This window comes from Equus asinus, chromosome 12 (assembly GCF_041296235.1).
Source record: "Equus asinus isolate D_3611 breed Donkey chromosome 12, EquAss-T2T_v2, whole genome shotgun sequence".
NCBI lineage: Eukaryota > Metazoa > Chordata > Mammalia > Perissodactyla > Equidae > Equus > Equus asinus.
In genome coordinates, this window is record NC_091801.1 from 69661628 (window position 1) to 69688927 (window position 27300).

The 27300-nt window shown below is 41.5% G+C and overlaps 2 protein-coding genes and 1 pseudogene across 3 annotated transcripts in view; 1 reads left to right on the forward strand and 2 right to left on the reverse strand.

The window, feature by feature from the left end:
• WASHC5 (WASH complex subunit 5) overlaps positions 1-25109 on the reverse strand; it is a 58698-nt gene extending 33589 nt beyond the window's left edge. For both annotated transcript variants that reach the window (XM_014854039.3, XM_070481588.1), the window contains exons 1-11: positions 24928-25109; positions 19727-20034; positions 19119-19264; positions 18345-18429; positions 16962-17062; positions 14575-14767; positions 11829-11981; positions 10075-10188; positions 8452-8623; positions 3673-3800; positions 506-635 (exon numbers count right to left, since the gene is read on the reverse strand). In XM_014854039.3, coding sequence (XP_014709525.1) covers positions 506-635; positions 3673-3800; positions 8452-8623; positions 10075-10188; positions 11829-11981; positions 14575-14767; positions 16962-17062; positions 18345-18429; positions 19119-19264; positions 19727-19912 — 1408 coding nt within the window. In that variant the 5' untranslated portion in view covers positions 19913-20034; positions 24928-25109. The remainder of the gene's footprint in view (positions 1-505; positions 636-3672; positions 3801-8451; positions 8624-10074; positions 10189-11828; positions 11982-14574; positions 14768-16961; positions 17063-18344; positions 18430-19118; positions 19265-19726; positions 20035-24927) is intronic.
• LOC139039958 (U4 spliceosomal RNA) lies at positions 12832-12899 on the reverse strand (annotated as a pseudogene).
• Positions 25110-25136: 27 nt separating the features above from the next.
• NSMCE2 (NSE2 (MMS21) homolog, SMC5-SMC6 complex SUMO ligase) overlaps positions 25137-27300 on the forward strand; it is a 226004-nt gene continuing 223840 nt past the window's right edge. The window contains exon 1 of the mRNA XM_014854041.3: positions 25137-25273. The gene's annotated coding sequence lies outside the window, so the exon portion shown is untranslated. The remainder of the gene's footprint in view (positions 25274-27300) is intronic.

The following is a 27300-nucleotide window of genomic DNA, read 5'->3' on the forward strand; positions in this document are numbered from 1 at the left end:
CGAAAACAATCTGCAGGTTCCCTCTTCTGCCACTAGATGGCAGGAGCATCAGTGAAAAAGAACCAAGCAAGACAGAAGACAAGAATCTTAGATGTCATCTATATTAGCAGTTACTAATTTTCTTGGGTGAAGTCTCCGTCTGAGAAGATCATGACAGTTATAGGTCCTTCCCCTCTCCCCTCGAAGGCACATAAGCTGACACATTAGTTTTGTATACTATGGTGAGTGGGAGGGTGGATCATGACTCTACAAAGACTATCTATGAACCAGAGTACAAGAACCCTGGATTTAGCCTAACCTCATATTTCAAAGATAAGAAACCTGAAGAGAGGATATAAGGATTGCTCAAGGGAGCACAAAGCTAGAGGGAGCCAAAACTAAACTTCAGACCTTCGTTAGCAACATCCTAGCAAACGATGACAACATAGCAACTTTTTACTCTGTTGGTTTCCAAGAATGTGTGTGTACATTTCAAATACACTAATATTTCCTCTTCAGCAATTACCATTTTTCTCCACTCTGGTTAGGGGTTTCACTCCCGAAAAAACATCAGCAAGCTCGGTCATCCGCTCAGAGCCCTCCTTCTTGTAATGCTCCCACTTGGCTTGCTTCTCTGAAAGCATGTGCTTGAACATCTGATGAAGAGACAGAAGAGATTTACTTAAGAGAAAATACAGAATAGGGAGTTTATTAAGAAAGCCTTGGTGAAACCAAACTTACTGTAAAAATATGTACTTAAAATTAACATTATCCTGATGCCATCTCTTAAGCCTTATGACTTTATACAAGGTGAGGGGGAAGCGAGATAATCTCTAAGAGTGGTCCTCAGACAAGCATCACCTGGAGCACTTGAAAGTTTTCAGATGCCCAAGTTCCACCTCTGAAGATTTGGGTTCAGGTCTTGGTTAGGCCCAGGAATCAGCATTTTTAATGTGAAATTAAATTTGGTGACCACTGTTTCTAGGCAACAATTTCTATGATTCTAATTCAATTAGTCAGGGAAGGTTGAGTATTATCGTGTCTGACAACTGGAGAATGAACTAAATTACCTACAAAAGTTCTTTCCTGTTTGATTACACAGTAATTCTGTTTATTAATTCAGTCCTTCCTAAAATTTAAATCCTATAAAGAGTTGGGCAGAGGAGAAAATGGTATAACTCAGGGTTGGTTATTTTTTGAAGAAAAAGATTGTCCCTGAGGTAACATCTGTGCAAATCTTCCTCTATTTTGTATGTGGGATGCCACCACAGACAGCATGGCTTGAGAGTGGTGTGTAAGTTCGTGCCCAGGATCTGAACTCGCAAACCCTGAGCCGCCAAAGTGCAGCACACGAACTTACCCACTACACCACTGGGACTGCCCCCTTTTCTTTCTGGAAACAAACTTAAAAAACATATTTAAGGTATCTCACAAAGGTACAGGGTTTATTTCACTGGGCTCTTAAGATGTAAATATGCATGAATACCGATTTTTCTCTTAAGAAATTCTTCATTCATCAGCATCATGAGTACTGAAATGATGAGCAATGCAGTAGGGAGACTCCATCTGCAGGTGAAAGGACCAAAGCCGGGTGGAATTTTGTGGGGTCAGAGGAGGCAAAATCTTAGTGATCAGGCAGGATGATTAATCAAAGAAATGGTAAGTAACAGGATGAGGTACAGTGAGAATCATTTATGGAGTCTCCCCTATCTTTTTGAGTGTCTGTGGTCAATCGATGACATCTGACAAAGGAGCAGCAACAAAAATATCACCCTGAGGCCTTCATTACAGACTGAATGGCTCCAAGCCCTTCAAACACTCATTCAGATGAACTCACAGGTTTCATATCTTGTAAGACAGGATTTAGGATGGAGGATGGTCCTTAAATTAGGAGATGCACCTTCATATAAACATTAGAAGCAACACAGGTCCAATTAGTGTGTTTACAGGGGAATCAGAAAGTGATTCTAAAAAAAGGAGTTGAGGTGGGAGGTAGGAGAGAGGAAAATAAGGTTTAAAGAACAAAGCTAAAATTTCAGAAATTCAAATACAGCTGTAGGGGAGGAGGAGAACTCCTGTAACCTCTCTAGGTCCTTCTGGCTGGGCTATGAATCAAATTGACACAAAACAGTGTAACAAATTGACAAATAACAGTAGAAAATCAAACAAAGCTTTGGAACATGTAGATGTGGGAGAAACCCAGGACACTGGGTAACTTGCCCAAATGGCCAAGCTGCCAGCTTCCATATCATCTTCAGCTAAAGACAAAAGAGAATGTTGGGGGTTGGGGGAGTCAGTTATGGGAGATTACCAGAAAAAGCACAGTAAACAAGAGTAAGGTTATTACACAGATTTAAGTCCTTGGTTCCATACTGATAAGAGTTTCTAGAGATAAGGTCATCCGCCCTTCTTTCTGGTGCCAAGAGGGAGACATCTTTACAAATGGAGATTTCCCTTACAAATGTAAATGTATCTTACAAAGGGTGAATTCTACTTTTCAGAGCTTCTCCCTTGTCTGCAGTTTCTTAAAAGTAACACCTAACTGGGAACAGAGTTGGTGTTCACTAATGATTAGCTATTCAGAGGAAAAACTAACATAATTAAAGAGATCAAACAGAGGTAGCATTTCTCTGATCTTGTAAAATTATACCCAGACAAGTCACTGAAAACACTTAGCACATGCGTTAACATTATGTTAACAATCAGCATCTAAATTTTCTGAGCTACTTAACAGGAGAACACAGTGTCCTCACATACCTAGAAGATAAAGACACATCTAGAATACCACTAACCAGACTGAGGCAAGGTGAATAATGGTTCTGAACGGGCAGTGCTGTCTGGAGCTAGTTCCTGGGCCCACCTGATCCAAACTCCTAAGGTTACCATTTACAGAACGGGGACATTCCCAGGCGTCTGCTATTTTTATTAGGCCCATAGAGGCTTCCTGAGGGATAAGACTAACTCCAGAATTTCCTTCAGTGAACGCAAATTCCTTAAAGTCCTTAAGACCACCTTGTTCAAATGTAAATCACCCACCCTTCTTAAGCCCTTTCTGATGTTCTCACAGCTTTTAAGATAAAGACTGAACTTCTGCAAGGCCCAGCATGGGCTGGCTCCCGCCCACCTTTCAACCGCATTTCATACCACCTTCCTCTTGCATTCTCTCCCTTCCAGCCAACTGGCCTTGAAGTGGCCATGCTCTTCCCCACCCAAGAAGACACAGACATATTCTGTTCTCTCCCTGGAATGTTCTCCACCATGCTCGTTATCTTTGTCTTAGCTAATTCTGGCAGGTTCCTTCTCCAGGTCCCTTCAGCAGCTCTTTTCTCTCTTCTCAGGGAAGTCACCAAAGCTAGGACAAGAGCCTTTATTTTAGGTACCCAGAGAACTGGGCTCCTTTCCTTTAGAGCTCATAGCTCAGTTTGGATTTACATTTTCATTAGCATGATGCTCTGATTAACGTCCGCATTCCTCATTATACTGTAACCTCCGCTTCTTCCCGTCACTGTATCCACAATGCCACTAGGCACTAAATCCTTTCAAATGTTCAATCCTGGCCTTTTCCTATAAGAATTGTCTTAGCTAGAATCTACAGCTTGGATCAGAGACATAGCTACTAAATCCTAGTCTTTTAAGAGCTTTTTAAGAATAAAAAAAGTAAGACTTTGGTGACTATTCATTCAATATTTTTACCTCTTTGAGGATAAATTCAAACTGTGCAGTATCCAACAGCAACTGAAAGAGGATCTTGGGATTATACCTAGAGTCTGTTAGAATCTGGTCCTTGATCTGACGAAGGCGTTTGTTGTTTGGGTCACAGGCTACAAACAGGAAGAAAAGAGTTTCCAATTTATTAAATGTGTAGAAAATATCTACGCGACATAAGATGAATTCTTAAATACTTCCCTTCATTTTCTTTAAGCATTTAAAAAGTAATAAGAAAGATGTATATCAATAACACATGGTAAAACAAGTTACAGGAAATCTATGTTATCAGTAAGTGCAATTAAACTGTTAAATATAACAATTGGATCTGACATGAAACGCCATCCCTGATAATATTGTTGAATGAAAAAAGCAAACTCCAGAACAGTGTTTCCAAAGTTTGTGAGCATTTTGGGGTTGGTTTTATTATCCACTGTCCGATACGGATGGCAAGCCTTTGGCACCATTTTATAAGTGACTGGCCTCATTATGTCCCATCTGTTTGGAGTTGCTTTTGGTGTAGGCATTGTTCGCTGCCATTCAATTGAGGACAGGTGTGCAGAAAAGAGTTAACATGGTAGGCCCGAGACTGCTATGGATCGTCAGAAAGGCCTGTTTGCAGGACTGGCCCTTGACTGGCATCTGGGAAGTTGGATTTTGGAAGAGTTCCCACCATTTTGTGAGAAGAATGGCCCACTATGCCTTAACTGTATGAACAATGTGTATGATGAACATCTGCTTTCCTTCTGGGAGTCTGGAATTTTGGTCAGTGCCAGGCAAAGGCTGCCTGTGCTCAGCCCCCCAAAAAAACCCTGGGCACTGAGTTTCTCACGAGCTTCCCTGGTTGGCAACATGTCACGAGTGCTGTCATGACTCATTGCTGGGGGAACTAACACATCCGTGTGACTCCACTGGGATAGGACTCATGGAAGCTTGCGTCTGGTTTCCTCCTGACTTCGCCCCACGTGCCTTTCCCTTCACTGATTTTGCGCTCTCTCCTTTTCCTGTAATAAATCATAGCCATGGGTACTATTATGCTGAATCTTCCTAGTAAATCATTGAGCCTGGGGTGGTCTTGGGGACCCCCAACACAGCAGGGAAGCAGGGTTATCAACACAAAGATGTAGCACCTCCAAACAGAAAGAACCATTCTGCTCCTTGTAAAGGTCCAAGGGCACAGCAGGCACTCAGATCTTTCTAGACTATCTGCTATTGAGGCCCAGAGATTACGGGAATGAGGCCAGGGTCACAAAGTTGGGCAGTAATTAACCCAGGGATAAAATACCAGATGTCTTGATTCCTTGCTTGGCCTACCAGCTGCCCAGCTAAACTCTTTCAAATAAAATAAAAAAATATGTTAAAAAAGTATATAGCATAAAAAATATTGATATTTGCTGAAATCGGTTTATGAGGTCAATTATTTATGTAAGAAAGAAAAAGAATACAGGATAAGGCAAAAGTATTTACAAGTAAAAGTTACCTAGACTACAAATAAAGTCAAAATAAAAACTTTTAAGAGAGCAAACATTGTCAAAAAGTTGACAGCTGATAGGGTACCACGTCCCGGGTAGTTACTGTAGTATCGCACGGCACATTCCTGCTTTCCTAGCCCTCCCATCAGTGTCTCAGGATGTCTGGCAGGTACGGAATGACCATGTTGAATGAGCACAAGTCAGGGTGTCCTTGGTGCTTCAGTTATGGGGAAGCCTGTGGAGGGCCATTTTATATCTTGATTTCTAAGTTACTCCATCAGAGGAGACTCCTAACAACCTGGAGAAGGGCTCAGTTCTCATGGGAAACTGTAAAGTTCTGATTTGTCATGCATTCTCTACAACTATCTGGGAAGAAATACGTTAGAACTGGTGATACTGATTATACAGAGACAACTTTTTGAGCTTCATATTTGCCTAACTTAAAAAAAAAAAAAACAAAACCCAAACTTATACAGAGTTCCACTTAGCTTTATATTAATTCTAATTCAATAATAAATCTTCTATTATTGTTTTCACTTTTGAATAGGGGGCATCCTTATGCACTAATAAATAACTCCTTAGTATGAATCAGGTTTGTTTCAAGCGTTCTCAGGGCCTGATCCTCTCTCTAAGACCTGACACTCAAGAATTCAGATGCAGAGAAACGAGGGAACAGATCCTAGAACCGTGGTAACCTCAGGGTCAGACTTAAGGAGCCAGCCAGCCCTGCCCACCCAATGTTGGCTCAGAGCGTGTTTCTTCAACAGCTCTAAGGCACTCTAGAAGCATCTTAAGCCTTGGTGAGATGCTCTCAGTGGGTTAATAGGAGGAAATATGAGGAATATGCCTACCTTCCTGCACACCACGACCAAAACACCAGAAAAGCTAAATAAGCAGTTAATTTTCCCATGTATGACTCAACCAGATAGGCAAATTATTTGTTTCTGGTAAATTAGGACCTTGTGCAATCAGGTCAGAAATTGCCAGGCACAGAAATGGAAAACAGATGTGGCTGAAGATAAAAGCACAGAACTCTGGCAAGCCGAGGTTGTCCCCAGCAGGGTCCAAATCCAGGAGACCGCTGGTTCCCAGAACGTAGGCACAGCTGTCAGGCACTGTCATTTGGAAGAGGAAGATGAGGCTGAGTCACTAGAAAACCAAAGTTGGTTTCATGACAGGATAAAGTGAGGGCCTGCATTGTTTACACGCTTGAGAATGTAAGACTGTTGGTAAAGAAGATTATAAGTTGAGTCAACATAGTAAAATCCTCAAATTAGTCCTGGAGTTTAGGTAAAACATAAACTCAATGAATTAAAAACAAATCCATTAGATGGTTAAAAACTTCAGGCACGGTATTCATGGTGTGAGCAAACTAAATTGGAGAGGGATCTTGGCCGTCAAGCAAAATGATGAAAAAAACCCTGGATAGCAGCACTCGTGAGGAAGATTTAAGAAGCTGGAGATTTCTGAAGTGAACCTAGAGACACAGTGTATCTGAAAAACCAAGGAAGTGGTGAAAGTGGTACCTGTCTCAGGGCAGGGTCTCAAGAAAAGTTTGTCGAATGAAAAACAAAAAGCAGGCAGCTTTACAAGGCTGCTTCATGACACAACTCTTAGGGATAGGGCAGGGGTATGTGGCTCTGGATGAGTGAACTCATTAGTTAGTTAATGTTATCAAGCGCTTACTGAGTGTAAGGAACTGTGTCTGCTCTGAACATGCTCCGGTGCTAGTCCCACCTACGTATTTTTCTACCACTAAACCAAGGGTTTTAAAGTCACAGGCTCATGGACCCTGTGGAGGTGTTTCACACAATCTGTGAAGCTCCCGAACTTGATGGTCAATAGGGCCTCAAAGAGGACCGTGACTCAGAAGAGATTAGGACACAATCTACCTTATTTAAGCTCTCCAGTCCAGCCAGTTCATCAACTCAGTGGCCCATTTTTCCGTACTTCCAAAATCATACCTTTTCTTTCATCATTTGTCCAGTCTAGAATTTCTTCTGCTTTTTGTTTGTGCTTGAGGAAGATTGTCACTGAGCTAACATCTGTGCCAATCTTCCTCTATTTTATGTGGGACGCTGCCACAGCATGGCTTGAAGAGCAGTGTGTAGGTCCGTGCCCAGGATCTGAACCTGTGAACCCCGGGCTGCAGAAATGGAGCATGTGAACTTAACCACTATGCCACGGGGCAGGCCCCTTCTTCTGCTTTTTACATCAAAATTTTATCCAGTGTTCGTCAGCTCCTGCCTGCTGTGTGGAGCCGTCCCGGACCACCTCCACCTCTCACCCCAACCAATGTTCTCTCCTGCTGTGGACTCAAATCCCACCAACTGTCTGTTTCACTCATCTAGCTCTTATTTACTGGCTTGGACCTTGTATTAGTCTCCTACTGCTGCTGTAACAAATTACCACAAACTTAGTGGCTTAAAATGAACACAAATGGGGCCAGCCCTGTGGTGTAGTGGTTAAGTTCAGCAGGCGGCAACCCACATATAAACTGGAGGAAGACTGGCACAGAGGTTAGCACAGGGCTAATCTTCCTTGGCCAAAAAAAAAAAATGAGAGAGACACAAATTTATTCTCTTGTAGTTCCAGAGGTGAGAGATCTGAAATGGGTGTCACTGGGCCAAAATCAAGGTGTCAGCAGAGCTGTGCTCTTCCTGGAGGTTCCAGGTGAAAATCCATTTCTCGTCTTTTTCAGTATTCCTTGGCCTGTGGCCCCTTCTATCTTTAAAGCCAGCAATGGCCTGTCAAGTCTTTTTCATGATACCATTTCTCCAGTTTTCACTCTTCTGCTTCCCTCTTCCTGATTTAAGGACCCTTGTGGTTACACTGAGCCCACTGGGATAATCTCCTTACGTTAAGGTCAACTGGTTAGCAGCGTTAACTCCATCTGCAACCTTAATCCCCCCGCCATGTAATATAACATGCCCACAGGTTCCAGGGACTAGGCCATGGCCATCTCTGGGTGGGTGGGGTGGGGCAGCCTTATTCTGCCTACCACAGACCTGCAGTTACACTTCTTTTATAGGTACACACCTGATCTCTCCAATTTGACCAGCAATAAGTTCCTTGAACATGGGAGATAAATTTCCTCGTATTCCCCAGCACCTAACAATACCCAATGAAGGGGCTGTTCAGTGGGCCACTGACTTGTCCAAGCAGACACAAAAACAATGCAAAAAAGCAATTTGATTCTCATCCAAGGGGTCAACCACTTTGCATCACGAAGTAGATCTGGATCCTGAAAGCCTTGGTACGGAGCGACACAGACAGCCACGCCTTTGCGCACTACCTGAGTCTGCCGTATGCAGCATCAGCCATCGGATGGAGACGTTGCAGTCTCTCAGGCAGTTCAGAAGCTTTGGGATGTTGTCCAGAACCATCTCCTCCCTCAAATAACCTTCCTTCAGAAATTGCTGCACTTGAGCGCGCATTCTTTCACTGACGGTAGCGTATCTGCTTGCCTTTGAAAAGAAGAAACTTGAATTATGTTAAAGAAAAGAGGACTATTTACCTTGAGAGTGGATCACATTCAAATGAATCCCCTGACAAATAATCACATTTCCATATGAGATGAGGAACACGTGGACTACAGTTTATAAGGCTCAAAGGCAAGTGGTTTAGGGGACATTTTTGGAAAGAGCACTGGATTTAGAATTAAAGAGACTAAAATCTGCTTCTGGCCGTGATTCAACATTGCTGTGACTTTGGGTTTAACCTCTGCGTGTTGGTTTCTTCAGATGTAAACTGGAGAAATGGATCAGGTGGTTCCTAGCAACCCTTTTATTCTTAATTTTGATGGAAAAGAAACATCCAAAAAAGGCAAGAAAGGCATAAACTCAATTGTCCATTTTCCCTATTATTATCCACAAAGCAGGCAGAGCAGGGCAGAAACACTCAAAAGATGAGATTTCTACAGATATATGAAAGCTTAACAAAAAATACACCTCAGTGTGTCAAAAGTGAATTTTCACACCTGGCTTTTGGAAATTTGGTCATTCTGCTTCACCGAAAGTAAGAGTTAAATGTTAAACATCATTAACCTAGTCAGGTTAGTTTAAAACTAGCACAAGATGTTTCATCCGAAGACTGAAGAATTCCTTACAACATCACAAACAAGAAAATGTAACTTTAGAAAGGAATTTTAGTAATGAAAAATTAATGCTGTGATCCCAGTAAGCTTGGAAGCGCCACTTTCTCTAATGTCTTTCTAGGAGACATGCCAAAATTGAAATTATTTGATGCATTATTCATGGAATTCAATTTTTTCCATAAAACATGCTGAAGTTCTTTGAGTCAATATTATTCTATCCACACTGGAAACTCAAAACTTGGACAGCCAGGCTGAGGAAGAGAACTGTGCAGAAATATCAAGGATGCTCCCCAGTAAAAAGACTTTATTTTTATTCCTCTGTTTACTCAGGTCTTTCCCTTCTGCCTCATCTTCTCATAGACAGCATTTAGCCACTTAAACTCTACGGAGACGAATGCCTTTAGTCTTGTTGCTTATTTCACACATCAGAAATGATGAATTTAAATTACAGTGACGGGGCACATTGTCCACATTCAGTTGCCATCTTTATCACTCTTTCTACTGATGGAAACATTAAAATTCTAGCTACTGGAGAAAGCAGCTCTGCCCCTAAGCCACCGTCTTTAAGCAAGAGTAAAGGAAGTCAACTGTGGCCACAGGTGTTCACAGGTGTAAGATGTGGCCACATCTTAGAGTGTTCAATATTCCTTAGGACCCACGTCTCTCGTTTACATATACCACGTAAGTTAAAAATCTATAATTATCTATCTTAGTCTACGTGGATATCTTCCAGTTCCAAGGGAAATCTCCTTAGCTCATTTCCTGCCCCACTAAAGCCAGTTGGCTGTTGTTCCAGATTCCTCCCCGATTAGCAGAACCTACCTGTTCTCTGACGTTTGAAAGGTCCAGGGTATTGTTTAAAGCAGTTTTGGCAGCTTTGTAAGGTTCCCAAGCATCTGCTAGATTCACGGTGATCCCCATGTAAATACTAATTACCTGAAAGAGAAGACATTCACCCAGTATTTGTTAAATACCTACTCACTTCAAGGGAAGGGCTGGGAAAATAAAAAGCTACAGAAGACATCGCCCACTCCAAGTTTAAATGCCATTCCAATGAAAATCAATGAAAAACCAAGATTTTCCAAACATACAGGTAAGAGTTCTTCCATATGAGCACTATGGACTAAGAGTCACAACGTTGGTATTCATGGGAAAATAACTAAAACAGAGTTTTCCTTTCCCACTGCTGTGTTAGATTCCTAGACGAAGAAAAATGAAACGGAAAAGGAAAGCTGAGACTTTGACTAGAGCACTGGTTTTCTCAAACATTTTCATCTCAGCCTTTATACTCTTAAAAGTTACTAAAGACTCCAAAGACCTTTTTTAAAAATGTGGGTTACATCTTTCGCTATTTATCAGGTTGTGCATTAAAATTGAGAAATTTAAAAAATATTTATCAATTCATTTAAAAAAACAATAAACCCATTACACGCTAATATAAATATTTTTCAATTAAAAAATCAAACTGAAGTTTTCCCAAAAAAATTTGTGAGAAGAGTGGCATTGTTTTATATTGATTCTTTTTAGTATTAAATACAATCTCTCTTTATCTCCATTAATGTTTTTCTTCAAAATTCTCTATGGTGTCATATTAATATTTTCTCACTAGCTTTTTATTGGTTGGCATTTGCCTGGCATATCTTTTATTCCTTTATTTTCAGCGTGCCAGTGTTTTTTTAGGAGTGCATCTTGTAAGTATCACGTAACTGGATTTTGACCTTTCTTCATACTAAAACTGTTCCTGAGTGCAGCATTATGGTCAAAACTTCTTTACTAAGCTTAGGCAAATGAAGCCAGACTAGCAGAGTTTTCCTCTTGGTTGCTCAACTCCTAGCTCATGACGATAATTCATTCATGGATGAGAAGCATCATCTAATTGTAGGCTGTGCTGCTCACCAGTAAAGTTCCTCTTTCAGGTCCCTCATCACCAAGAGTTAATATGACTCAACGGCTGGTAAGAAGTGAAATAAAATCTGCTACCTGAGAATATGATCCAATTCACCATACTTCTTAAAACCTCTACATGCAAAGAAACATTTCATAGATAGTAAGTATGTTGTCAGTTTTATTCCTTTAAAAATTAGTATTTTTAATTGAAACAATGTTTAAAAAGTTACAAGCACATCCCTGCAGTAATGTAAACCCTAATAGCCCCAGCCACATTAGCTTATACACAGATAAAACTTATTATAAAAGTGAAATTCTTGTTCATAAAATGACAACTTAGATGAGTTCTGCTAGCTTAGATTTACAAAACAGGAAATAAACAAATGCATATGTAACTTAGTTGCAATCTCAGGAGCTAAAGCAAGATACATTTTATACATGGTTTACCTTGAGAGTATCCAGCTAAGAAAAGAAAACAAGTACGTTCTCCAGGAAATTGTACTGACTGATTTATTCCTTCATGATATGATTTATAAAATTCTCAATACACTTAAAATAATTTTATGTAAGTGATTTTATATCTCATTACTTACAACATTATGACCTTTGAGCTAAAGGCCAAAAGAATGGAAAAATCAGTTCTCTAACAAGCTTACTGTAGAGAAAAAAAGACTAATAGTAATACTTGCCCAATTATCTGGAAAGTATTTATCCACTATCTCTCTCATTTTTGCTTGATGGGTATGAAGAATGGAAGGTGCAAAGTAGAGAATTACATACAGCATGGCAGCCTGATTGGCCAGGGCTGTGCTGCGATGCTCTGGCAAAGGATACGCTGAGACCTGCAACAGACACGAGAAGGAAGAGGCAGCGGTTGATAACAATTGAAGCTACATGCACCAAATAAATGATCTAGTCCTAGGACCTGTCAGTCTCTCAAAAGTCCATCTCCTCTGAGGCTCCTGGACACCGGAAGCAATTCTCAGATTGTGGCATTGGTACCCAGGGCCTTCCTTCTTATCCCTAATCACATGATATTCTCTTCCTTCCAGCCTTTGACTCTGCTGCAATTCTAAGTCTTTTCCTTAAAAAAAGAAAAATGTTTTAACTCCACGTCTCCCACTTGTTATCCATTTCTCTTTTTTGTTTTGTTTTGTTTTGAGGAAGATTAGCCCTGAGCTAACTACTGCCAATCCTCCTCTTTTTGCTGAGGAAGACTGGCCCTGAGCTAACATCCATGCCCATCTTCCTCCACTTTACATGTGGGATGCCTACCACAGCATGGCTTTTGCTAAGCAGTGCCATCTCCACACCCAGGATCTGATCCGGCGAACCCTGAGCCGCCGAGAAGCAGAATGTGCAAACTTAACTGCTGCGCCACTGGGCTGGCCCTTAACTGTCCATTTCTATGTCTTTCCCATCACAGATAATCTCTCAGAGCTGACAGATTCCACACTCACTGTTGCTATTTTCTCACTTCCTGTTTATTCTTCAACTCACTGAAATCTGACCTCCACCATCACCTCAAAGGAATTTCCTAAGGTCACTCATAACCACACAATGACCCAATTCAATGGTCTCTTTAGCATGCTCACTTAAATCCTCCGAGGAATGAAATTCTCTCTTCCTTTGCTTTCCCAGGTCCCCCCCTCTCTTCTCAATCTGCTTTGCTGGGGTTCTCCTTCTGCCTGCCTTTTAATTAGCAATAATCGCGCCTTGGATAAACCTCATTGGCTAGGATACTGCCACTGCGCAAAGCTGTCTGCCTGCCTTTTAAATGCTGGTGTGTCCCAGGGCTCGACCGCCTCATGTATTACGAATCCTTGGCATATCACCTCAAGGACCATAAGCAGACAGGGAGGAAATTATTACAAGGACAGACACAGCAATGCCGCATGGCTCCTGCAGGCAGGAATGTGGCCAGGTCTCTGGAAGGGCCGGGAGCTGCCAACCAGAAAGCCTTCGCTGTTTCTCCACTTGATGTGTTTGCCCAAGTTTTCTCTCTCTCCAAACTGTTCTCCACAACATGGTAGAATGAAGCTGCCCCAAAACTCCAAATTTTGCAAAGTGTGGGTAAACCCATGTCCAGAAACTGTTTCTCAGGCCCAATTCCAAATTACCTGGAGACAGGGAATCTGATCCATCTTGGGTCAACTGACTGCCCCTTGTCCCATAAGCCAGGGATGGGGGAGGTGCAGGGCAGAGAGTAGGGTGGACACACAGCACAACCCACAGCTTAACCCGTGTTAATAAAGGTCACGGGGCAAGGAGAAATTGAAACACAGTGCCTTGAGATGTATAGGAGGCAGAAGGGGTAAAGAGAGGCAGTGAGGGAACGGCATGGGCTCTGAAGTCACATAGACTTGAATTCAAATGATGGTTCTGCTACCTAGTTAGGTGACCGTGTGAAAATTACTTAAGCTCCTCTCTAAGCCTTATTTTTCTCCATAGCAACATGAGGATAATGCTGTCTACTTTGCAAGACTGTTGTGAGGAATAGAGAAAACGGTGTATGAAAAAAACTTATTATGATTCTGGTTCATATTGAATGCTTCATAAATGGCAACAAATATTACAGAGACCTCGGATCTATAGGTAGCCCCTGATTTTGAGTTGTCTTAAACAAAACACAAAACTCTTTCATTTACACTTAACATATTCATACAAAAATCTAACAGGCTACCTAAGGAACTGTACAGAGCAGGGGTGCTCTGTTATAAATGATATCCAGTTACCACAGGTCCAACTCTTTACTCTCTTCCAGTAAGAGAAATACATATAATACATAAAATTATGTTTTCTTCAGGACAATCAAGTCAAAAGTGGTAATCTTCTTTGCTACCCTTTTAAGTAAGTGAATGATATACATACTGTTGAGGACACTGAGACAACTTTCAAATGCTGCAGGGTCTTTACAGCCCTGCTCATTCTGCCCCTTTTGAACTGCCCTTATGTCCCTTTTGTCACCTGTTGCAATCTTGCTGCCCCTGTTATATGCTCCATGCACCCCAGGCTTCCCCTAAGGTAACACTCATCCTGCTTTCCTGTAATTCCTTTAATTGTCTGCCTTCTTTCCTCAGCTACAAGCTCATTAAGGGCAGGAACTGTGGGCTGCCTTCATCAGCATGGATCCCCAGCACCTAGCCCATGGACGGGTACCTAACACATACTTGATAACTATTTCTTAAATGAATGACTAAAAGAAAGCATCTTCTTTCCAAATATAGCTCCGATCCCATCTCCTCCCTGAAACCTCTAATCCTGCCCAAATTAATATCCCTCTTTCATCACCATCCCGTAGCACAGCTCAAAAGGTTTTAAATAGTTTTTAGCTGCTTTCACTCTTTTGAGGAAGACGGGAGGGAAGGAGTAATTGAGGGGGAAAGTGAAATCAGTCTCTTAAACCACTAAAATCTTGATAGATTTAGTCCCCACCTGGTTGTAAATATCATCAGATCTTAGTCGACCAATAACCATGTTGATGAAGGATTCGTTGATAGGCACTCTCTGGAAATAACTCTCGGGATAGTTGGGTGGTCTTTTGGCTCCTGGTTGGCTGGAATAACCTGTACTTCGAAGCAGCTTACAAATATCATCCATATTTGAATCAGCAGAGGATCGGGCAGCACTGAGCCATGTTCAAAATGGAAATAAAGGACCAAACAATTCACACATATTAGAAACTCAAAAGTCCAACACAGCAGAGGAATTTCATTGTGACTTGACTTTATATAGTTTTAGATATGACTGTGGGTCAGTCTATATCCTTAAGATTCAAAATAACATTTTTAAAAAGCTTCTTATAATATGGCAAACTTATAAGATGGGTTCTTATATGTATGTACAGTTTTACATAAAGGTCCACAATCCCTTTTCCAAAATCCTTGAGGCTGGGTTTGTTTCAGAATGCACCATTTTTTCAAATATAAGAAAGTAATATGATGCATCAGTCATATATGAAAAATACTCGAGCAGGGTCTCAGTTAGCATTCCATGATCAACACATGTTAATATTTCTGCAGTAAAATGTATGAATATTGACACAAGAGAGATAAATAAAGACCATCTACAGTTTCATGTCTGCTCTGATCAGGTTTTGACTTCAAATGACTTCAGGGCAGACCTGGTTTTGCTGCCAAAGGAGTTACTCTTGTGTGCATATGTGCATGTGCGTATATGCATATAGTTTTTTCAGAGCTGTTTGGATTTCCGAATTGTGGATAAAGAATGTGAACCTGCACTGTTTCATAAATTAAATAATAACTTAAAAAACTCATGTCAACTTAAAGTGGGATATATACCAACTGGTTTTTCTTGGCAAGGTGTCACCTTCTACAGAGATTTCATCAAAACATTTGTGATTTTCAGGGTGGTCTGAATTAGTAATCTCTCAAAGAGACTCAAAGTATCTTAGACTTGAAGATGACCTCCTATTTGATGTAAGAATCTCCTTTACCACAATCCTGACTTGTAACACTTCAGTGTCACTGCAATAATGGATTCTCACTTCTAATGAATTAGCTATTGTCAAAGCTGGGCTTGACAAAGGGACAAAGCTTGATTGTCAAGGCTGGGCTTTATAAGCATACTTTTTATCTTCTTTATGTTATTATTGTTTTTGTTTTCCCAGGTACCTTCAGACATATAGGCAAGGCCATGCAAAGTTCGTTTTTAAAAACATGGATGTTAAAACAGCTCGTGGTCAAAGTGATGTGAATGAATGATGCCTGCTGGTGGACACTCTCCTCACATCCTGATAAAGCTGAAAGGAAACAGGCTAGTTGAGGAGCCTTAGATTAATTTACTGCTGAGGAGACAGCAGTACCAGGTGTCAGTGAAAACATAATGTCCCCAGCAATCCCCTCTCTGTTGAGGATCTGCCTGTTTGCCCTATTTATTTTGTCTTAATTTGTAAGCTTGAAAACGTTAATTCTAGTCCTCACATCTTTAGCCAAAGCTCCGAATTGACTCCTGTTTACTGACTGTACCTTCCCTGAATCTTGATGATTTCTGACACTGATCTCATATCCACTTTGACTCATTAATTCAACAAATTGAAACCTATGTGCTAGGTACTAGAATTAGAGAGTTAGTTAAGGTGGATTCTGTTTTTTAAGACCTTACTTTAAATAAATATCAAATTGCTATGATGTACACTTGAAACTAAAAGGATACTGTATGTCAATTATACTTCCAAAAAAAAAGAGACTCTGCTTCTTGGAGAGTCATAGCCCTGTACAGACATACGTAATACACGATTGTGACGTGTGCTGTTGTTTGTTTTATCTTTGTCTCTATATAAATATGGGTGAGAATTCACTTTCAACCTGACCCTGAGTGATAACTTTTCAAAGTCATCAACTTGAAAATGACAACAAGAAAGTCCTTCATTTCCTTACATCTGTCAAGGGGTGATATTTGAAAACTTAAAACAAAAACAAAATGAAAAAACAAAAAAGAAAAAAGAACATTCATTAGACTTTCGAAATTCCCAAATTTAACTTTAAGGTCAAGAAAGTTCAGAATCCTTTTTTGAAAAACTGATACCATCATGGACATGATAATCTGTATCTCTCTAATAATCTATAATCTGCATATTATTTTATATATAATACACAGATTATATGGTATACAAGCTACTATGATGATGATATAAAATATAGAGTGATTGTTATATTTCTACATTATGTTCAGGAGAGATAAGAATCTAATACTTTTGCATTCTAGATCATACTGCTGCTGTTCACAATCAAAGTAGTATGGAAACCTACACTGCATTTTACCAAGAGCAGTGCTTTTGGAGGGTCCTAGCCCAGGGATACCTGTATCGATAGTAAGAAACCAACATTCTCTCTCTGACTTCTCCGTCAATCTTCTGGTCGATGACCAGCAGCATAACTCCATACAAGTACAGCGCTTCACACTACAAAGAGAAAAAGATAACGGCCAAATTCGGTGTTCGCGTTCTGATGGAGCAAAGCTGAAAATGGTTAAAAAGATTATGTTGCTCCCATTCCTCCCAAAAGCTTTATATTACAAGGAGAACGCAAGGTTTCCCCAAAGGGCTCTCACCTTCTGTGGAGAACGGATTTTGAAAAGTTTATGCGAGATAAATTTTAATTCATAGTGATTATCTTTCAGTTGGCCTATTTTTGGTATTTTGCTTAAGACACCAAAATGGAATCCCAATATTATGAATACCTCTTCATCATAAAGTCATTCACTTATTTAACAAACATTTCTTAAGTTATCACTATGTACTAGTACCAGGCTAGATGTTTGGGATGCAAAAGATAAAGAAGACAGGATTCTTACACTAAGGAGGATTAGTCTCCACAATCTTTTTTTTTGAGGAAGATTAGCTGTGAGCTAACATCTGCCACTAATCCTCCTCTTTTTGCTGAGGAAGACTGGCTCTGAGCTAACATCTGTGCCCATCTTCCTCTACTTTATATGTGGCACGCCTACCACAGCATGGCCTGACATGCGGTGCCATGTTCGCAGCTGGGATCCCAATTGGCAAACCCCGGGCCATGGAAGCAGAAGGGGCGAACTTAACTGTTGTGCGACCTGGCTGGCCCCTCCACATAATCTTTATTCACTTGTAATTCTGCTTGAAGTCAACTATGTGCTAAATTCAGATATAGACCTGCCAGCTAGAAGATAATTATCAGCTCATTTTGCTTCTCTTTAAAGAAGGGTACTCTATGTAGCCAGCCCTGGTGGCCTGGTGGTTAAGATTCTCTCACTGCAACAGCTGGGTTTGTTTCCTGGTCAGAGAATCACACCATCCATCTGTCAGTTGTCATACTGTGGTGGCTGCGTTTTTCTGTGATGCTGAAAGCTATGCCTTGATATCTCAAATATCAGCAGGGTCACCCATGGTGGACAGGTTTCAGCGGAGCTTCCAGACTAAGACAGACCAGGAAGAAGGACCTGGCCACCCTCTTCTAAAAACATTGGCGAGGAAAACTCTATGAATAGCAGCAGAACATTGTCTGATATAGCACCAGAAGGTGAGAGGATGGTGCAAAAAGACCGGGCAGGGTTCCACTCTGCTGTACACAAGGTTGATAGGAGTTGGAATCAACTCTACGGCACTAACAACAACCAACCTTGTATGCATTTGTTGTGCGTTACAGGAAAAAAAGTGTCGCTAAGTTTGACATTCTTGCGTTTCTCTTTTAAATGGTCACTATTCTTACCAGAAGTTGTTTTCCATCTTCATTCAGGAGCACAGTTTCTAAGGTGTGCTGAATATAAACACCTTCATTGAGATCATCTAGATATCTAGAAATAAAACCCCAGAGCAAGCTATTCATTGACAATGAAAACTTTAACATCTTTGAAGAAGGAAAGTAAAGATTTTTAAAAGATAAAGCAAGATAGCAGACATTCTGGCCTTCAAATAGTTTGTGGCCCTTCATGTTCTTAAGAATAGCCTTGTAAGCTGGAATTCATAGTGATCAGGAGCACAGGCTGATATTTATGGTTATTCTGAGTGAAAGGAATATTCCCTCGTCCTGATTTATGAATTGCAAATATGAGTGATGGCATAAGAATATGGAATAGTTAGTTTAACAGCTAATGAGTAATGAATTCTTAAGGGCTGGAAAGAAGAGAATATTGCATGGTTAGGGATAAGAAGGAAGGCTATGGTCACCAGTGCTACAAAAATAAGTTCCTTTTTTTTCACTTCTCATATAAAATATACTAGAATATGATCACAAACTACAGGACTGAGAGCCGTATGACTTAGCATAAACCAAGAGTATTATCATACTTCACAAGAACAGGAAGTTATAATAGCACTCTAAAATACTCAAGATGACCACCACCACAGGAAGGGAAAGACAATTATGCACAGTATAAGCTCGTAAATTTTGCAGTAACTCAAGAAGTGGTACATGTTCCAGTATGTCCCTTTTCCCTCTCCACTATTTTCTATCAGAATAAGCTATTACTAAATTAGTCAATACCTGTTCAAGTCTACAATATATTTATGCACACTTTGAAATGCTAAATAAAATCTGGTCACAATTTCTATGTTGTTTTCACGAAATTCTTCATCTAAATCCTGTAGCTCTGGCTTAGCTTCCAGTTTGCTTTCCCATAACTCTGGACCCTAAGAAGAAAAACACATTTATGTGAAACGTCAACAAAAGCATACTTGTTGGTAACAATTTATAAATAGTCTTTTCAAAATTTGTTCTTATGCCTTTAAAGGGATATCAAAAATTGAAAGCAGAGCAACAGAAAGTAATGAAGATAACAAAAGCCTGGATATAAAATCTCTTTGAAAGAAATGAGTTTGACTTGCAATCATGATTAGCATGCTTTTAAGTGTGGGGTACTCTGATGTGAAATATATTATACCAAAGTTATCTTTTTTTAATTTGATTCTATTGTATTAGGGCCTCCACATAACATCTTTATATTATTTCCAAGTTAGTTAGCTGATATGAAATTTGGTTTCCTCTTTAACCCTCTCTCCATAATTATTTAACCTCTCAGAGTCTCATGGTTCCCAGAGAAAGCATGCTTTTGTAGAAAAGACAGCCATAAAAATGCTGGAGAGGAGGATTACCTTAAAATAGCTGAAATCAAATATGATATCTCCATATTTCTGTTGATCAGCTCGGTCTTTTAACCTGAATACAGCAGGAATAAATTCAGAGAGCCTCAAAAGTTCAGCAATGATGGCATTGCCACAGGAAACAATCCTTAGGATGGCTTGGCCACAAAGGTTGTTGTCAGCCAGGAAGTCCAACATCGTGAGGATGACCAACTACCCCACGCCTGCAGGTGGAATGCTTAACTGGCTTCAGAGCTGGGGTCTGTAAATCATTAGATGAAAGCAGGTCTGCTGATAGATTGGCTGCTCCATTAAAAAACCTGCAACCAAAACAAAGAAAAAAGAAAACCTCTATTTCTTAAGGAAGCATGTGAAACACATATACAATATTTTTCTCCCGAACTCACTAAAAAAAAAAAGTTAAAAAGAATGAGTTCTGATATGGGGCGGGGGGGCATTTATTTGCCACTCTCCATGTTTTCCGTGTGGAGGAACTTTGCTAAATTAACACTTTTGGCTTCTTTCTCAACCCTTTATTTACTTCCCTCCATGAGAAAAGACCCGATGTAGCTGATCTCTGAGCTTGGAAGAAGGAATCATTGGGCATGTGTGGATCCAACATGCCCTAAATTGGGCACTGATTATTAAATTTTCCATATCAGAACTGTGTCATTTGTTTCGCCTTTGGGAAAAGATAACTATGTCCTAAGATCTACTTGAATTAGGTGAGGGAACAAGCTTTAAAAATGTTTTTCTCATATGTCAAGTAAAGGACGTCCTTGTTATCAAGGCTAATACATGCCCGAGAAACGCTACAGAGTGATTCCTAAGTGAGGACAAGCATTTCATACTGCGCACTGGAAAAGTCCTAATTAGGAATGTATCTTGAAACAATATACTTAAAACTTCTGAAAGTAAGTTTTACACTTAATGAAATTTAGAGTAAAACTGTAACAACTAGGTACTAATTCAACGGACACATCAAGAATGAGTCAAAGTTGATTTCATCAAATTGTGATTTTTTGGTAATACAGTATTTTATACTTCATAGTGGACTTTCACAGTATCATCTTTAAAAAGTAATTTTTGCAAAAAAATTTCAAGGCATCATTCATTTCCCCAAATGATGGGGAAAGTCCTCTCCCAATTGTTTTTCAAGTCATTATCTTTGAAGTGTTAATTGTTTCGTTAGCTTTTTTGCACTTCTCTCCCCATGTTGTCACAAATGGCCAGATTTCATCATTTCTTATGGCTGAGTAGTATTCCATTATGTATACATACCACATCTTCTTTATCGACAGGAGTATCTGAATGACGACCAATCTCACAAATGGTCAGCTCACTAAAATTTTTACGTCAATGCCAACTTATGCTTTCATATGTAATCTCCTAGCTACAGGAACTCCAATAATGAACGATAAAATAATGAGGACTTCACTGTACATAAAACTAGAAAGTAGAAAGACTCAGGACAGGAGAAGGTTTCCTTTGCAGCCACAGCAAAGCATTCCTCAAGGTTTGTCACCTATTTTTAAAGTTCACTCACGCTATGAACTACCTAGTGTAGTTATCCATTACCCGGAAACTTTGTGTGACCCTTAAGGGTTTTCTTCTTTCCTTTTGGAAGTCTCTATCATTAATTCAATATTTAGAAATGTCTTAATTTACTGCGATGTGATGGCCGCAACTGTTGGCTCTACAATTCCTACCCTCCTCCTCCGTTCTTACTATAGAGGACCAAATAGTCAGATCCTTACTTTCCCACCTCCCCTGGAGCTAGCTTAGACATGTGACTCAGTTTTGACCAATGAAATATAAGAGGAAGTCTATGGTAGAGCTTCTAGGAAATATTTTTTTCCTCCTGCTAGAAGGAGAAAGGCACGTGAAGAGAAATTTCTCTCTTTGGCCTGGCTATCCCTTTTTCTTGCCTTTAAATGTGGTTCAACGAACATTTCATGCCTGAAGCTGCAGTAGCCACCCTGAGACCATTAGGTGATAAGCCTAAGAGAAAAAAAAAATAGCCCAGAACCTACAGATTGTGGTGTGGAAAGACAGAAAGAATCTAAATTCTTGTTGATGTTACTGATCTGCTGATTCAACTGTGGGACTACCTACCTCTGTAATCCTTGTTCAATGAACTGTTTTTCTGGTTTGCCCACTGATAACTGGGTTTTCGATTATTTGCCGGTGAAAGCATTCCTAAAGACACAGATTCATTTATTCAACAAATACTTGCCCAGTGCCTACTATGTGCTGAGTGCTGTTTTAGGACCTGAGGATATCACACAGTGAACAGAACTAAAGATCCTGCTCTCATGAAGCCACATGCTATTTGGAGTGGGAGAGAGAGAAACAAACTTGTTATATATCAGGCTGCGGTAATTGCTGTGAAGAAAAAGCAGGACAAAGGGATGGAGTGTGTGCTCTTGTACACAGAGTAGTTTGTGCAAGCCTCTCTGATAAGATTATATTTGAGCAGGGGTCAGAAGGAAGTGAGGGAGCAAGAAGCAGGGGCACCTGAGTGTGGTCAGTAGGACCTAAGCTGGCCCCCGATGACCTCCACCTCCTTATTCGTGCCCTGTGTAGGCCCCTTCCCTTGAGTGTGCCTTACTGACTCCCTTCTAAGGACAGGATATGGCACACGTGAAAGATATCACTTCCAAGATTAGATTGCAAAAAGACTGTGACTTCTGGCTTGGGCACCCTCTCTAGCTTGTTTGTCCTGGGGGAAGCAAGTTGTCTCGTTGTGAGAGAGCCCTGTGAAGGAGCCCATGTGACAAGGGATGCAGAAGCCTGCCAAAAACCACTCGAGTAAGCTTGAAAATGGATCCCCAAAACCCCAGTTGAGTCTTCAGGTAAGACAACAGCTCCTGTTCGCAGCTTGACTGCAACCTCCCAAGAGACCCTGAGCCAAAGGGACCCAGCTAAACTATACCCCTGATTTCTAATCACAGAAACTATAAGATAATAGATGTTTATTGTCTTAAGCCACTAGGTTTTTGGGTAGTTTGCTATTTTATAGTAGATAATGATCTTGGAGAAAGGCATTCCAGGCAGAGGTTACAAGTAAGTGCAAAGACCCAGGGCAGACATGTGCCAGATGCACTTAGGGAATAGCAAAGTGGCTGATGTGGCTGGTGCAGAGTGAGCAAGGGATAGAAGCAGAGGTCAAGGGAGGTGATGGGGTTGGGTCTGACAGGGGCTGAGAAGCCACTACAGTTGTCTAGAACTCTCTCTAATGAAGGTATGCTATAAAACACATTAAGGCATAAATTAACAAGTTCTTAGTTTTCCCTGTGATGCTTGCCACATTGATCTCTAACAGGCTAAATTTCAGATAATTTCATTCCATTTTTTCCATTGATCTCATTTGGCTTGGAAAGTGGGAGAAGAAAAGGGGAAAAATAACAAACAATAGGCTAAAAAGCCACCTGCTGAGGTCCTCTGAAGACCACCAAACTAACCCAGGTCTCAGCAGGATGAAACCCTAGACTCAGCTGAGAGGAGGGCAAGCTATGATTAACAGGTCTAACTGCTTCCAGATTTTAGATACCAGTATAGGACAGACAATGGGGCCCTGGAGGAAACAGCTTAAAGCAATGCAACGTTACCTGCCTTCTTTCGCAACAAACAGACGGACAGATACACTCAGCACCTGCATGCTCAGGTCAGGGAAGCTTAGATCTCCGATAATGATATAAGTCAAGACTTTGATGTGTCCATCTCTTATTTTAATCCTTAAATCCTTACCCTAGAGTTACACTGAGGGAAACTTTCAAAATATTATTTGGCTAGAGTATTTGATAAATAGCCCCACTGTTGGCAGAAAAACTAGCCCTAAGGAACAGAATCTAAGAACCATCATTAAAGATGCTTAATCATGTTGCTGCAATCTCAGAGGTGGGTGGCTTTACAGAAGGTAGTAAGACTGAGCTGAGCTTTAAAAAAAATCACTCTAAAATGAGGTGCAAATAAACACTGAAGAAGCTATATTAAATCTTCCTCCTAGAGGTCCTCTTGGTGCTAGAGATGAAGAAAATTCATAAAGACCAATTTTTTCAATATAGGCTGTATTACTTCTTGGCATAAAATGAAGCCAGAGACCTCAATTTCCTAATTTTCTTTTACAAGGCATCCAGAAAAGCGGCCATATCTTTATTTTCAAGAATTTGGTATGGAATTGTGGTTTTCAGTTTGGAAAGTAATCCTGGACCAAGGACAATATGCTTTCAAGAATGAAGCATGGCACCATTACACCAATTACCCAATGAGTACAGAACCAAATTCGGAAGGAAATAAGTTGTCCTGGGACAAACCACTGTTTACCCGACTCAGACGTCAGAAGAAGATGGGTCTATTTTTATCCTTTCATAAAACCTCAGTTCCATAAAGAAGGAAGCACTGGCCTCCACAAATCCATTAGCAGGAACAAAATATAATGATTGTTGATCAAGATAAAAGTGACCAGCATCTCTCTTCCAGAAAAGTTCTGAAATGAGTCACTATAATCTGATTCATGAATCCTGGGAAAGACAAGGAAAACCGGAAGGTGTTCCTCGTTGGGGGCAGAGGCAGTAAAACCTCTCCCACCCACTCTCACCCCCATCACCTCTATGGGAGGGAGCTCCGTGCACTTGGAATCAGGAGACCCTGTTCCCTTATGGGCTCTGTGAGGTGTTTTTTTTTTCTTTTTACTATGAGACCATAGTCAAATCAGGACCCTCAGAACATTTTTTCGAAATGCAAAGGACTTTGGCACCAGCACGTCAAAGGTGAGGGAATTAAGGTGCAGAGAAGAGCAATGACTTCCTCAAACTCAAAGCCCACGGCAGAACTCGAATGAAAACCCAGCTCCGTCAGAATGTAAAAGCGCTCACTAACCACTCCGTTTTCTCGAGAGTAAACGGAGGAACACGAAGGTCCACACAGCATTGCTCCTGGAGACTTGGAAGGATCAGATGCGGGCCAAGCATCTGAACATGCCTTCCTAAAGCGCCAAAGTGGCGTGGAAAATTATTTCCATCTAAGTGGAGATGAAGAGCCTGGACTGCAGCCCCAGCCCCAGAAGTCCCTCAGTCCTCCCTGCCAGGCTCCCCCGTCCAGACCCCACCCCAAGCGGCAGATGCCCGCGGGGCCAGCGCGGCCCAGCCCCGGGACGGGGGAGGGGAGAGTGATGTGAAAGGAGTGGGCGAGCGCACCCCGCCCGGACTCACCTGTCACCCGGGCCGCGCCAGGGCGCAAGCGCAAGGCCGGCGATCGCGCGCGGGGTCAGCCCCAGAGACCCCACCCTTCCCGCTCCGCAGGGCTCTCCTTCTACCTCCAGCCCGGGATCGTGAGCCGGCCAGAACCCGGCTTCCGCCCCTGGCTCCCCCGGCCGTCACATGACCAAAGGGGCGGAGAGCAGGGCGGGGCGTCATGTGACCTCTCGCGGGCAACGGCTGATGACGTCAGAGCCCGCGCTCGCAGTTTCAGCGACAGGGGCAGGAAGTTAAGCGAGGAGTGGGGGTCTCAGTGTGGGCGATCAGGGTGCAGCCGAACGGAGCAAGGTCTGGCCTCCAGGTAAGGCAGAGGCCGGGCATGGCGATGGGGAGGGTGGCGGGAGGTGTCGTCTCCGTCTCGGGCGCTCCGCGGGTGCCCTAAGCTGGAGTCTGTCGAGCTTACGGTCCTGGTTCTTTTCACACCACAGCAGTGAGGCTGGTGCAGTTTACCTCCCTCTCCGAGACGCCGTGTCCTCATCCTTCAGCCCTAAAGGTGTGGGGAAAAGATCACGAATTCTTGATCCAAATAAATCTGGTTTGGACTGTCTTTAAAAGCAGGGCCTTGGGCTTGTCGTTTAAATAAACTCTTTGGGCCTCAGGTTCCTTTTCTCGTGTGTAAATGACTGTGAGGATTAGCGACAATGAGATGGAAGCTCTGGGGCACCAGTTATGGCCCACCGTGGGGGACCTAGAAATGGTGGTGGTTGTTACTGTTGTAACTCTGGCCAGGGCTTTATTGATCGTCTGTTTTGTGTGAGGAGCTGTTTTATGTGCTGTAGAGTATGTCAGAGTTCTAGTTTAAGTCGCTCCCAGAGTGAAGGAGTGGCAGACATGTGAGCAAATAGTTGTGATGAATTCTATTGAGTTTTATAATGGAAGTGTGTACGTGAGAGAGAGAGAGGAATAGTGGTAGCATGAGGGAGGGAACAAGCAATTGCTTGTATGGATAAGGGAAGGCTTCATAAAGAAAGATGTATTCTTGCATCTTGAAAAGGGAGATACAGCTCTGGCTAAACTTGTACGAGCTGCTATGGATTTAAGGAAGGTCATCATAGAGTCTATAAATTGTTTGCTCTCTGCCTACCACTGTGCTGTACAGAAAGATGAGAGGAAGGAACAGTGGAGAAGTATTTTGGTATTAGCCAATAGTTGGTCCTGCCTACAGAGAATCTTACAGACCTGCCGCGGTCTAAATGTTTGTATGCCTTCAATTCATATGTTGAAATCCTAATGCCAGTGTGGTGGTATTAGGAGGTGGGGCCTTTGGGAGGTGCCTAGGTCATGAGGGTGGAGCTCTCATGAATGGGGTTAGTGCCCTTATAAAAGAGACTCTGCAGAGATCCCTTACCCCTTCTATCATGTGAAGACAGAGCCGAAGTGGGGGCCAGGAAGAGGCCCTTCACCAAAACTCCACCATGCTGCTGCATTTATCTTGGACTTCTAGTCTTCAGAATGTGAGAAATAAATTTCCGTTGTTTATAAGCCACCTAATTTGTGGTATTTTATTACAGTAGCTTAGATGGCCTAAGGCAAGGCCTGTTAGGGGAGGCAAAATAATATGCTAGGGACAAACTCAAGAAATGCATAACCTTGTTTTAAACTTTCTTGGAGACAATAGGTACAGGGAACAACGCGATCATTGCTACCTGGGAGGGCTCCAAGAGGAGGTTGATTTAAACTCGGGTTTCTCAACCACTCCACTATTGACATTTCAGACCAGATAATTCTTTGTTGTGGGGGCTGTCCTGTGACTTATGTACTTAGCTATACTTTGTGGGAGAAATAGGGAAAAGTGTGTCCATCTTTCTGCCCGATACATTCTCTTTGCTTTTCACCTGAACCTTTTCCCTTGAAATGCTCCAGAATTACAGAAGGGAAGGACCACGTTTTCCCTAGCTCTCTGCAAGTGTTAAGTTTCATTGGAGTAATGTGAATTATGAATTCAAATAATCGGGATAGGTACCATGTGGTAGACACTTTCCATTTATCTGGGATTGTATTAATCCTTATATACATTGTGTCTTAGTCAGCTTGGGCTGCTATTAAATAAATACCATAGACTGGTGGCTTAAACAGAAATTTATTTCTCATAGTTTTGGAGACTAGAAGTCTGAGAGCAAGGTGCTGGTATGGTTGAAAGCTGGTGAGGGTTCTCTTTCTGGTTTGTAGATGGCTGCCTTCTTGCTCTGTCCGATGGTGGAAAGAGAGCTCTTGTGACTCTTTCTCTTCTGATCAGGAGACCAATCCCATTATGAGGGCTCCATCCTCATAACCTCATCTAAATCTGACTATCCCCGAAAGGCCCCGTTTGCAAATACCATCACATTG